General features: G+C 36.2%; 1 protein-coding gene across 4 annotated transcripts in view; it reads right to left on the reverse strand.

Annotated features, from left to right (window-relative positions):
- Positions 1-7,516: 7,516 nt before the first annotated feature.
- ATSAC1 (Phosphoinositide phosphatase family protein) overlaps positions 7,517-12,702 on the reverse strand; it is a 38,379-nt gene continuing 33,193 nt past the window's right edge. For all 4 annotated transcript variants that reach the window (XR_016049719.1, XR_016049717.1, XM_006841491.4 and 1 more), the window contains exons 14-16: positions 8,414-8,596; positions 8,199-8,310; positions 7,517-7,988 (exon numbers count right to left, since the gene is read on the reverse strand). Coding sequence is in view for 2 of the 4 variants with exons in the window: in XM_006841491.4 (XP_006841554.1) it covers positions 7,734-7,988; positions 8,199-8,310; positions 8,414-8,596 (550 nt within the window). In the remaining 2 variants the exon portion in view is untranslated. The remainder of the gene's footprint in view (positions 7,989-8,198; positions 8,311-8,413; positions 8,597-12,702) is intronic.

Below are 12,702 nucleotides of genomic sequence, written 5' to 3' on the forward strand. Positions count from 1 at the left end.
TTATCATTGTATTCTCTGTGAAGACCCTATGCCCATATTTTTTCCCCCCTTGTTCTAAGGTTACCAACATACTTCTCATGTAAAGGGAACTAAGCTCTTATTCCTATGCAGTGCCAGAGTTTGTAGATTGTATCTGCCTTTCTTTCCTAGATCATAGTGGCAAAGTATCTCATACCAATCCTATAATACATAGGTCTGTTTATGGTATATGACACCCAGTCGGTTGCAGAGATTGACCTTGGTTCCATGTGACACATTCTCCAAGGTACTATTATTCTATATTGTCTCTCGTTGAGAGGATAGTACATGCCTTGGCGGTGTGCCATGTACCATACACAAGCTAATATAGCATACTTTCCCAGAAATTGTCACTTAATGTAAAGTTACATGTGTATTATATACTTCAAATGTCAATGATTTTTTTTTTTTTGGGCTGTAACTTGTTAACATTATCAGAACTTACAATCCTGACTAACAGTGAAGCTTTTCTATAGCCCTTCATTTATCCAGAGTAGAAAGGACTACTTAGAACCATAGTTGTTGGGAGCGAGAGCAGGAGCGGGGGCATTGTCCTCTGCCTGAAGTTCCCTACCTCGTAAGAACCTGGGAGCATTTAATATAGTACATTATGATTACTGTCTACTACATATTAATACTACATGTTATATGTACATTACAAAATAGGCTGACAATAAAATGTTTAATGTTATAATTGATTTATTTTGTATTACACATGCATACACAATGGAAATTCCATAGTAAGATAGCCCAACAAAAAAAAGTAATTGAGATTGTAAAGCCATGACAAGAAGGGATCTTGAAATCTATCATTAAACCGCAGTATCTTTCACACGCAGTTATTTTGTATGTTCGAGGGGAGGAACTCCATAAACGAAAACAGATTTACATTACTACGAACATCTGATAATTCGATTACATTTTATGATATAATAATCATGACACATCATATCCCTATTTCTCTTCCTGGCTGAGCAGCCTGTACTCTCCATGACACGGTGAACAACAGACCTGCTTTGGGTCGAGGCGGGCATAACTGGCCAGGGGAAGGGGTGTAGAAGGAACGTGATCATACATGTGCATTTACACATCATATATCATATATGTGTATTTCCACTAATTACATATAATCTGAAAACAAGGCCGCAACAGTGCGAACAAACATTACAGGCTGACAGATCTTGAACGGGAATAACATGGCCATGGTCGCGTTCCTTCTACAAGTGGGTACAAGATCCTCAAACTTAGGGATCTTGAACCCATGATACTGGGATTTAGATTTCCAGTATTGGAGAAAGGAGACCAACCTTGCTCAAAGAAGCTCCTTATATCTCCTGACATGACCCAGTGCTATTAAGTCTTCCACAGAATCCATTCCCAGATACTTGCAACCACTGGGCTTCGCAAAAAAAGATGTGAACCAGTCTTAGCATCCCGGATGCATGCTTTAGTTATCACGACTCCTCTATTCCACAGCTGCTCAATAGTGAGAACTTTGTCTAGGCTTGGCCTTAACCCTTTGTGGTGCCTTGCATGTCGAAACTTGACTAGACCGAGGGTTACGGGGAATAATTTGTCCTCTATAAGGCAGTGATAAAGGGATTTCATAGTAAAGCTGCCCCTTGCCTCCAACTCCCACACCACTCGCTCACCTCTGATAAGGTAGTACAGAATATGCGTGAGACTAGCAAACTGTTGCTCCGTGGCATATTTAACACTTCTAACATCCAATATTAGGTTCCACAGTACCTGATTAACTTGGCCTGTAACCACATCCTTAATATTGCTAGCCTTTTGTGTGGACCTTCTGTAGACTTCGGGGAACTGTATCTTTAGGGTGCAATTTCCTATCCACTTAGAAGACCAAAAAGCTGCATGGGCCCCATCGCGCCACCAGGATTCTGCTATAGGCCAGGAATGAAGTCCTCTTGGAATCAATACCCTTCCATACAGTCAAAGCCGAGAGTCCTCGCACCAGCTTCTTTGGTACCAAATGATTTTTACCCAGCCATACTCAACACTGATAACCTGTTGCCACAGTCGTATAGATGAATTAGTTATCCTCCACCACCATTTCTTCAAGAGAACTTCATTGACATCTTTCATCTTTGAGTTTACGGATGCCTAAGCCTCCCCCATACTTGGGCAGGCAAACTATCTGCCATTTAACCAAATGGAATTTTTACTTCTCGTGTCCCACTCCACAAGAAGTTACTCATCATACTTTCTAGTAGCTTTAAAAGGTATTGTGGAGCTCTATACAATGAGAAATAGTACACTGGTATATTTGACATCGTCACTTTACTCGAAGTTATATGTCCAGGAGAGTCATCTACATTTCCATCCATCCAACTTGTGCTGAAATATCTGAATGATTGGATCATGTGTTGCTCTTTTGCAATCTACCATCTTCAAGTGGAATTCCCATATACTTGTAGGCAAGCTTTCCACCTGGCATTCCATCTGGTCCGCCCAATGTCGGACTTCTACTTCTAAGCAATTAATTCCCATCATGGTAGTCTTGTGCATATTAATTTTAACTCCTGAAATCACCTCATAACATTTTAAGAACAACCAAAGATGTTGAATTTGCATCATCTTTCTTTTTGTTGCAAGTAAAGTGTCATATGCATATTGTAGGTGGGTAATGAATGGGTCATTATTAGCGATAGATAAACCTTTGATGATCTCTCACTTCACCACACTAGTTAAAACCGTACTGAAGGATTTAGCCACTAGAGTATTAAAGGAAAGCTGACAAAGGATGGCCCTGTCTGAGGCCTCTCAACGCCTTGAAATAACCACAAGCTTTACCATACAGAGATTTACCTGGCTCCAAATCCCCCTAACTCCATCATTTTAAGGATAGTCCCACTCAACCCTGTCATGTGGCTTGAGGAACACTCCTTGTCTTCCTCCACTCCTGGTAGAGTGAATTAGCTCTTGTGCTATTAAGTACCATCCATAATGTGTGTTACCTTGATGAAAGCAGTTTGAGGACATTGAATCACTTCTTTTGTCATATTTTGCTTCTTGGGTACCCAACGTAATGAATGTGGAATTTAAGGCTTTGGGAATTACACCATCATAAAAAAAAACTGCTCAAATAGAGTCATGAAGTAACCTTTTATTACATCCCTGAATTCTTGAAAGAAGGCCATTAGAAAACCATCTAGCCTCAGTGCTTTATCTCTCATAAGGCTAAAAACAGCCTCCTCAATGTTCATCATTGTAAAAGCTTTCTCTAAATCCTTGGCACTTCCATGATACATGAGATTGGGCTCCCAATCCTTCACAGTAGAGGATCATGACTCCCATTTCATAGAGGTTTCAAGGCCTCTCTCACGTATCACTGGCTCGAGGTTTTGGAGCAGGACTTCCGACTATGCACGACACTCCCTATCGCGATACTTGGAGCATGTAACTGTGTTCTTTCCAGTTTGTATGTTATGTGAATTGTATTAAATAACCACTTGATGAACAGCGATGTTTAAAAATGAGGCTCGGGTGCCCGAACATGGTACCAGCCTGATCCGAGTCAACCGAGTTAGACCAACTGACTAAGTTCTTATTAAAAATACAAAGCAAAAAACCAAAAAGAGATTAAAAACTGGCAAAAAAAGAGAAATAGCACATTAGATCAAGTATTTGAATTAAACATTCATTTCATTTAACATCAAAACAAAAACTCTAAGGAAAAAAAAAAAAGGAAAGCGTGAAAAAATTTGTTGAAATATACAAAAAATCAAAAATCAAAATCGCTTAAACTTTCTCGTAACAAGTTTCAAGCCCTAGTAAAGGAGGTGGGTTGTGTTAGGCCCAGCGCAAAACGTTACCGTTACCGTATTTTATCATGAATCTAGAACCTATGTTATTACTGAGGGTATGACTAGTGATAGACTAGAGAATAGAGGAATATGATTTATGTAGTTGACTTCAAATAATTAGGATAAAGTTTGGATGATGATGATTCAAGAAAATGATTAGGGTTGAAAAAACCACTAAAATTTGAAAAGTGAATTTCTCACATTTTGGTTTTTGACACGACAAATTCATGTAGGGGTTTGATAAGGCCTTAAATATGGATCATTTGAAACAAATTTCAAAGTTTTGTTTTTAGGAATCAAGTGAGAAATTGGACGAAAGGCGGATAGGAATTTTAGGGTTGAATAATCATGATATTTTGATGAGAAAGCCTCTTCCCAATCTCAAATTGATTCAAATAATCTATTTTTGGATAAAAAAGAGATCTTCAACGATTGTTGGAGATTATCAATCCAAAGAAAAATACAATGGAGGCCTAAAATGAATTCTGGGGGCTTAAATGACCTAGCCTCAATGACCTCTATTTCAAGTTATGTGCCTAATAGGGGTAGGATCGTGTTCACCCCTTAACCACAACTTAACCGTGTGGATAGAAAGATAGAAAATAATGCAGAAGATAAATAGATAGATAGTAAATAGATATAGATATTGGATGAATAGAAATGGAAAAATAAACAATAAGGTTATTTATTATAGTTAATAATATAATTATAATGGGAATGGAGTTGAGGTTTTGGTGGTAGCATCACTTGAGCTTTAGCTACCAGTCTAGGTTTCCACTAATTATTTCTAAAAACAGGTAGGGGCTTGTATTCCCCACAGATCTACCCAAAAAATAATAATTATAATAATGAAATGCATATTATAAATTTAAAATAAAAAGAATTCTATTTAAATATTATGAATTATACTCATATAAATGTAATTATATAGTAATAATAATAAGTGATGAATAAGATAATAGATATATAATTTTACTGATGAAATTTTTATAATATTAATTAATTTATTTCATGAGTAGTTTGTACAGTTACAGTTGAAATAATTATAATCACAATTGTATCCTTTGTACATCACTTGATTTCTTTTATTCCTATACTAATTTTTAGTTAGTTATTTTAAAATATAGCACAATAAGTGTCATATAGATCTTAAAAACTAAGCGATATAACCAAGATTTTCTATTTTCTACCTAATTTTAACTCTACTTATGGTAGGATTTTGAAATTTTAGAGTCTGATGATGGACCATAAAAATCACGATTTAGAAAAAATTAAATAATTTTTAAATAATATTTTTGGAAATCTTTTTTTTTCCTATATCATTCATTTTATTCTTCACAAATCATCTATGCTAAGCTATTCTTGTACTATTTCATAAACTTTTCTTACCCTCCACACCAATCCCAAGTTTTGATCCATTTCATATGCAACATTTATTAACTCTATTTTCAATAATTTAGGATGTGTTTTACATCCTAAATCCGTGAATGTCTTAAATGGACACTTGAGTTTGAGTTCAGTGGCTCAATGTAGGCCTTTCCCTTTAGATATGGAGGCGATTTAAATAAGGAGTCAAATCTTAAACAACAAAAGGAAGAACTTGCAGGAAAATCCATTGCAGTATTGAAAATTGAAAATCTATTTACACTCTTAATTATGAAATTTAAAATTTGAAAAGTGGTTGAAATGATGTAAACCATTGAAAAATTTGAAAATTAAAATTCCACATAATATATTATACCATCTGTTTATTTTTAAGAATTTAAATCTTTTTTCTTTTCATATTCATATATCTCAAAAAGGAGACAAATCAATTCAAGTGTTTTCCGATGCTAGAACAACTTATTCTTATTTATTTTTTTAAGATGTTGTGTACTTGATAGCACAAAGTCAATGCCTCGTACGAACTTTTTTCCTTTCTACTTTACATTCAGGATTTTTTTTTTCAGTTTTTTTCTTTTTTACCATACTGCCGCAGACCTAATATATCTCCTTACCAATGTCTATATTGCTAGCTTGGAACTGTTAGTTCCAAACCAATATTTTTTGGAAAAATTTATAAAAGGGTGAGGCTCTAAACAATCAAATTAAAGTACACCTCAAAAATTCACTTGAAGAGGTCGTTTCGATGCCCAAGAATCCTCAATCGATCATCTCGACCTCAAGATGTATGGACATGGATTTCAAGTATAGGAAATAGTACATCTTGTAATGTATTTTCTGAACCGTCAATTTTTAAGATTTTCAAATATTTTTAGATCGGCTCGATCTACACTATTTTTGAAGCTTTAAATTATATGATTGAGATGAAAATAAATTTACAGGCCATCACAAAGACTTCTAGTACTAAAACAACTACTTTTGGCACTATTTGAAGGTGTGCCTTACTTTGATTATTTAGGGCCTCCGGCCTCAGCCTTATACAAACCACACTCCATATTTTACGTACAAAACACCAATTTTGAACTTAGTACTTGCAAACTGTTGAATTTATCACCGGTTTGAACTAAATAATTATGAAGTGGTGATAAAAACACCTGTTCAAGGGTGACAAAACAACCCTTACCAGTTCTAAACCGGGGCATTTTAGACAAAAAGAAGTCAAAGAATACATGAATATAAAATACAAAATATCAGAGACATTTTTTTAATTAATGCATAAATTTCTCTATAATTAATAAGCATGTTACTTTTGTCAAAAAATCAAAATAGAAGTTGCGGACAATTTGATGACAAGAATGAATAGGGTAAGAATTTGTGATCGGCACTGGAAGTTTCCTCAAAGACAAACCAATGTTTTGGGGTTAGATTGTAAATCTTTTTTTGGCTTCAGTCTCTATAAGGCCGAGGCTTTATGATAACAATGTCAAACCTCACCTTGAGAATTCTCGTCCAAAAAGCCCTTTGGCCATCATATATCTCTGTGATGACGCTCTAAAATCAATTTTCAACACCAACTATAAAATTTGAAGCTCAAAAAATGATACAGAGTAGATATGTAAACACTTAGTTTCAATTCGATTTGGACAGTCTAGATAATGTATCACAACACACTATTGACAATGTATCACAATACACTATTTTAAGGCTTGAACTCCCTCTCTCTTTCACAACCATAACAATCAATGCTGGAATGCTCAATTTAAAGGCTTACCAATACTAAAACTACAATTTTTGGTGAGTTTTGAGCAAAAGCTTTACTTATTTTGATAGGACTGCAGCCCTAACAAAATATTTTTCATCTTTTTCATGCTTTAGAAGTTGAATAAATATGACCGGAAAGTTTTATTAAGGGTCCGTCAACTAAATCTTGTCAGTAACATGTTCTGCACATTCAAGCAGACAATTTGCTCGCACATAGCGCTCCTGCAAATTTTAAGAAGGTAAGACGTCTTTTGATTCTACAAATTTTAAGACGCAAAGGCATGTTTGATTGGCAGAAGAAGCGGCTGCCAAAACCTGCCTCGTCCACTATCTTCGGAAGCAGTGGTGCTTCTATAGGATGGCATGGCAGCTGTGGGTTCCCCATTTTAGAGCATTTTAAAACAGTATAAACAAACATGGGAAGTGCTATGGCATCTCGAAGCCGTGGCCAAAAGATTCTGAAAGAAGTGGGAAGCATGTGTGACACATGAGTGTATGAGGGATAGTGAAATCAGACCTTCCTAAAATTTAAACATAAAAAGTGGGAACCCATTTTATTGTAGGCATAATCATGTATTGTACTGTACATACTTCACGAACAAAACATCTTCAGGATCAACATTGGCCAATCCAGATCTCTTAGAACACAGCATATACTTTCAAATATCATCTGATTATCCAGGTAGAAAATGAAATAAAAAACAAAAGAAAAAGAGCTCTCTCTCTCTCTCTCTCTCTCTCACATCAACAAACCCTCTGCCCAGGAACCTTCTCTTCTCCAATTATCCATCTTGTCAATCTGCTGGGGTCTCCAGCCAAAGATCTACAGGTAGCAGAAATGCCAAGGTCCATCCCAATAAGTTCATATTCTTGGAAGGCAGCCTCCATCTCCTCTTCGACACTCATACTATCCCCACTCTCTACCACCATCATGTCCAGAGCATCCGAGTAGTGTTTCTCTCTCTCTGGATTGTTTTGGAAGGGCTCTGAAGCTGGTCCCTGTGTATTCACAAGTATTTGGATAAGCAATTAGTTGGCCAGCCAAGAACAATGAAATACTTGTCTTTTGACAAAATTCATTAATACTCCATCTTTTGACAAAATTCCTTAAGACCAGTGTAAAAACGCACAAATGAGAGAGAGAGAGAGAGAGAGAGAGTTTTGTATTTCTTTTTTATGGTCAAGCTGCAAGGTAAAAGGATGGTTTACTTCACAACATTCGGCATAGTGCTTATACAGTTTGCTGCTTTCATCTTGATCGTTCAAGAGGCCACCACCATACCATCCATTGGTCTCATTGACTGAAGTTGTTGCAAGATACCTGCAAAATTGTGATGTATGAGTGAATATTATATTAAGACTAGCTGAAGAAAAATATGTCCAGTTGAGACATCTCGCAAGACTGATAATACATTGCAACTCACCTCTGAAAAATATCTTCCTCGCATACATTATCAGTAGTAGAGAGCCAATTCAAATCAAGGTAATCGTCCTCACCCATCTCCTCTTGAGACTTCCCACCCCGTGCAAAATGTTTCTGAGCAGGACCGTTTTCCTCCACTTTTCGCTGGCCAAACAGCCAATTTGGGCTTTTAAGCTGTATTTCACTGAAACAAAAAGTCACAGCATTCAGTAAATACATTAAAAGACTAATGGAATTAGAAAACAGATGACTAAATTGTAAAGCATGCTAATAAGTGCTCCCTGTCTAGATGACTGCGTGTGGTGGTAGAATCATTCCATAAACTAGAAGTTACACATGAACATGGAATTTTCTTATTATTAAATCGCTGTGAATTGAAAGCATACATAGGTCTTGATTGGCACAGTATCCAGGCACCACTACGAGGCTAACTAGGAATATTGTAAGTTTCCGGGCTCCTCTTTAATCTCTTGGAGAAACACTAAACAGAATTCTATGTCAAAGTAGTCCACCGAAGATGATACAGAGGAATGTCAACTGCTAGGAATTACATAATATAGTTATGTGCTGTCACGCCCCAAAAATTTACAATACTGATATATCTGAGATGTGACAGTCAAAAAATATATACATCTCTTGACAGGACAAATTTACGATGGCGAATTCTTACAAAGTAACAAAAGAAAGTTTAAGCACAACTACAATATCTTCCAAAGTTGATCCTGACGAGCACTCAATATGAAACCACAGTTATCCTGAAAAAAATGTTCACCATAGTTTGATGAGTTGGGCTACTCAATAAGTGATCATCATAATCCTAAAAATAATCATGGTTGAAAGATATCAATATTTTCAAAAAAAAGATCTATTAACAAAAATGCATCAACAGTTTCACTTTCAAAAATGCATAATTAAGTATAATCCAAATAATTGAAATGCATATAACATTTTAACGGCAGTGTATAATTCAAAGGATTTCACCAATTACCCTACTTGCGTCCCAAGTAAGTCACCTATATACCTCATCAGCGTCCTGATGGGTCCACTTAATCCCTATCGGCATCCCAGATAGGTCTACTTAATCCCTGCAGGTCCACTTATACCTCACCGGCGTACCGGATGAGTCCATTTAATCCCTACCGGCGTACCGGATAGGTCCACTTATACCTCACCGGCAACCGGATGAGTCCACTTGCATACTTAAAGTATTTCTAAATCTCTTTAAACATTCGAAAGCAGCAATATCATGTACTCAACATATCACTGAAATTATTGATATGAATTTCACTGAAACCATTAATAACAGTCACTTTCAATAACATTTCAAAAATAACCAGTCAAATATTTTGGGCTCAAATTTAGAAAGGTAGCAGTTCGTAAAGACATTCTAGCATAATTGCCAATCTAATATGTATAGAAAAACTCTTATAGAAATTCAAGAATACAGAATTATCACAATTTATGGGATGTCAATTCGCAAATAAACATTTCACAGACAATGCTATAATCAATTACAAAAATATCAGTTTTCAAATAATAAGGCAGTCATTTGCACATGAATTTTACAATGTCTAAATATTCAAAAACAGTAGAAAGAAATCTCACAATTTTACTAAAAGCAGAAATATCACATTTATTTCTAATAATTTTACAGTATCTAAAATTTTCTAACAATAGACAAGAAAAATAAATAAATTTATTTCTAAAAATTTACAGCATTTAAAATTTCTAACATATATAAAATAGCACTATTTTATTAAAAAGATTATTTTTCTAAAAATAAATAAATTTATTTCTAAAAATTTACAGCATTTAAAATTTCTAACATATATAAAATAGCACTATTTTATTAAAAAGATTATTTTTCGAGACAATGAGGTCACTTACGCATAAAATTTACCGTGCCTAAAATTCGTGATAATAGACAGAAATAATTATTTCATTTATAAAAAAAACAAATTATTCTTCAAGACAATGAAGTCGCTTACTTATAATATTTGAGAGGCAGCTTTCGATAAAAAAAATTCGGTTAAAGAGGAGAGCTCATTGCGTTTATAAGAGGGAGAGCGAGAAAGGAGTTGTTAGGCGACGTCTTACTTTTCGTTCTATTTAAATTCTTTAAAACACCTCCACCTCATACATGAGGTGTAACATTAATAATAAGCTTCTAATGTTTACAACCCATGTCCACTAAAGGACGTGGCAGATGATAAGAAAAGTGAAGGGTAAAAAGATATAAAAGTAGTTATGGTCCCTAAGGACCATAATGCCTATATGGACCATCATACTATAAAGAGTTTTTTTTTTTTTTTATGAAAGTTTAGGATTGTTACATTCTTCCCCCCTTAAAGAAATTTAGTCCTCTAAATTTGTGTACCAGATTACTGAAAAAGATAGGGATATTTTTCTCTGATATCGTCTTCTCGTTCCCAAGTCGACTCGTCTATTGAATGGTACTGCCATAATATACGGACCAAAGGAATCTCCTTGTTGCGCAACACTTGTACCCTTCTATCCAGTATCAAAATTGACTGCTCAATGAATGATAGGTCTTTCCTAATCGGTAAAGGTTCATATTTCAAGATATCGGATGGGTCGGGCTGATATTTTTGTAGTGATGATACATAAAAGACATTATGGACGTTTGCCAATTCGGGTGGTAAGGCAAATCTATAAGCGACACCTCCAATTCTTTCTAGGATTTCAAATGGTCCGATGTAACGTGGGCTCAGCTTTCCTTTCTTGCCGAATCTCATAATGCCTTTTATTGGTGAGATCTTTAGGAAAACTCGATCACCTTCCTCAAATTCAAGATCTCTCCGTCGGTTATCGGCATAACTCTTTTGCCGACTCTGAGCTGTCCTGAGCCTTTCTCGAATTAATGCTATCTATATGTGGTTACCTGGACAATTTTTGGCCCCAAAAGCTTTCTTTCACCAACTTCGTCCCAACAGATGGGTGACCTACATTTCCTTCCATACAGGGCTTCATATGGTGCCATCTGAATACTGGCTTGGAAGCTATTGTTATAAGCAAACTCAATCAAGGGTAAATGGTCATCCAGCTTCCTGTAAAGTCAATGACACAGGCCCTCAGCATATCTTCCAAGGTTTGGATGGTCCTCTCCGATTGTCCATCAGTTTGGGGGTGAAAGGCAGTGCTAAAGGTGAGTCTCGTCCCCATGGCTGACTGTAGCCTAGCCCAAAATTTAGAAGTAAACCGAGTATCCCTGTCCGATACAATACTGACAGGAACTCCTTGCAACCTCACTATTGCCTTAATGTACAACTGGGCCAGCCGATCCAAAATGTACATCGTGCGAATCGGCTGAAAGTGGACAGCTTTGATCAGCCGATCTACAATGACCCAAATGCTATCATGTCCTGAATTTGTTCTAGGAAAGCTAGAGACAAAATCCATAGAGATGTGCTCCCACTTCCACTCTGGCACGGGTAAAGGCTGCAACAACCCAACGGGCCTTTGATGCTCAGCTTTTACTTGTCGGCATGTTAGGTAGGCACTTAGACACAAATAGTGCTACCTCTTTTTTTCATATTATTCCACCAAAAGATTTTCTTCAGGTCCTGATACATTTTAATACTTCCGAGACGTATCGTATAACGAGAGTGATGTGCTTCTTCCAAAATAGCTTTATTCACACTCTCATCATTCGGGACGCAAACCCGACCTTTGAATCTTAGCAAATCCTCACTACATATAGCGAATTCATCTCTCTTTCCCCGCTTCACCTCTTCTACAATTGTTATAAGCTGAGGGTCTTTCTTTTGTGGCGATCGAATCTGTTGGATTAATTGGGGTTCTGCCTTAATGTTGGCAATCATACTTACCACACCATTAATGGACGGAACCAGATGCCAATCCACTATTTCCTCTAACAATCTCATTTCTTTGATCATTAGATGAGCTAAGACTCCTGTAGATTTTCTACCTAGAGCGTTGGCCACAACATTAGCTTTTCCTGAATGATAATGGATTCTACAATCATAATCTTTTAAAAAATCCATCCATCTTATCTGCCGCATATTTAAATCCTTCTGAGAGAAGAGGTATTTCAAGCTCTTATAATCCGTGTATATTTCGAATTGCTCACCATATAGATAATGCCTCCACATTTTCAAAGCGAATACAATTGCAGCCAGCTCCAAGTCATGAATTGGATATTTTTTCTCATATTCTTTCAACTGTCTGAATGCATATACCACTACTTTCCCATATTGCATTAATACACAACCCAAGCCTTTATGTGAAGCATCACTATAAATCACAAAT

The sequence above is a fragment of the Amborella trichopoda genome, chromosome 2 (genome assembly GCF_054954075.1).
Source record: "Amborella trichopoda isolate Santa Cruz 75 chromosome 2, AtrichopodaSantaCruz75HAP2 v2.0, whole genome shotgun sequence".
Taxonomy (NCBI): domain Eukaryota; kingdom Viridiplantae; phylum Streptophyta; class Magnoliopsida; order Amborellales; family Amborellaceae; genus Amborella; species Amborella trichopoda.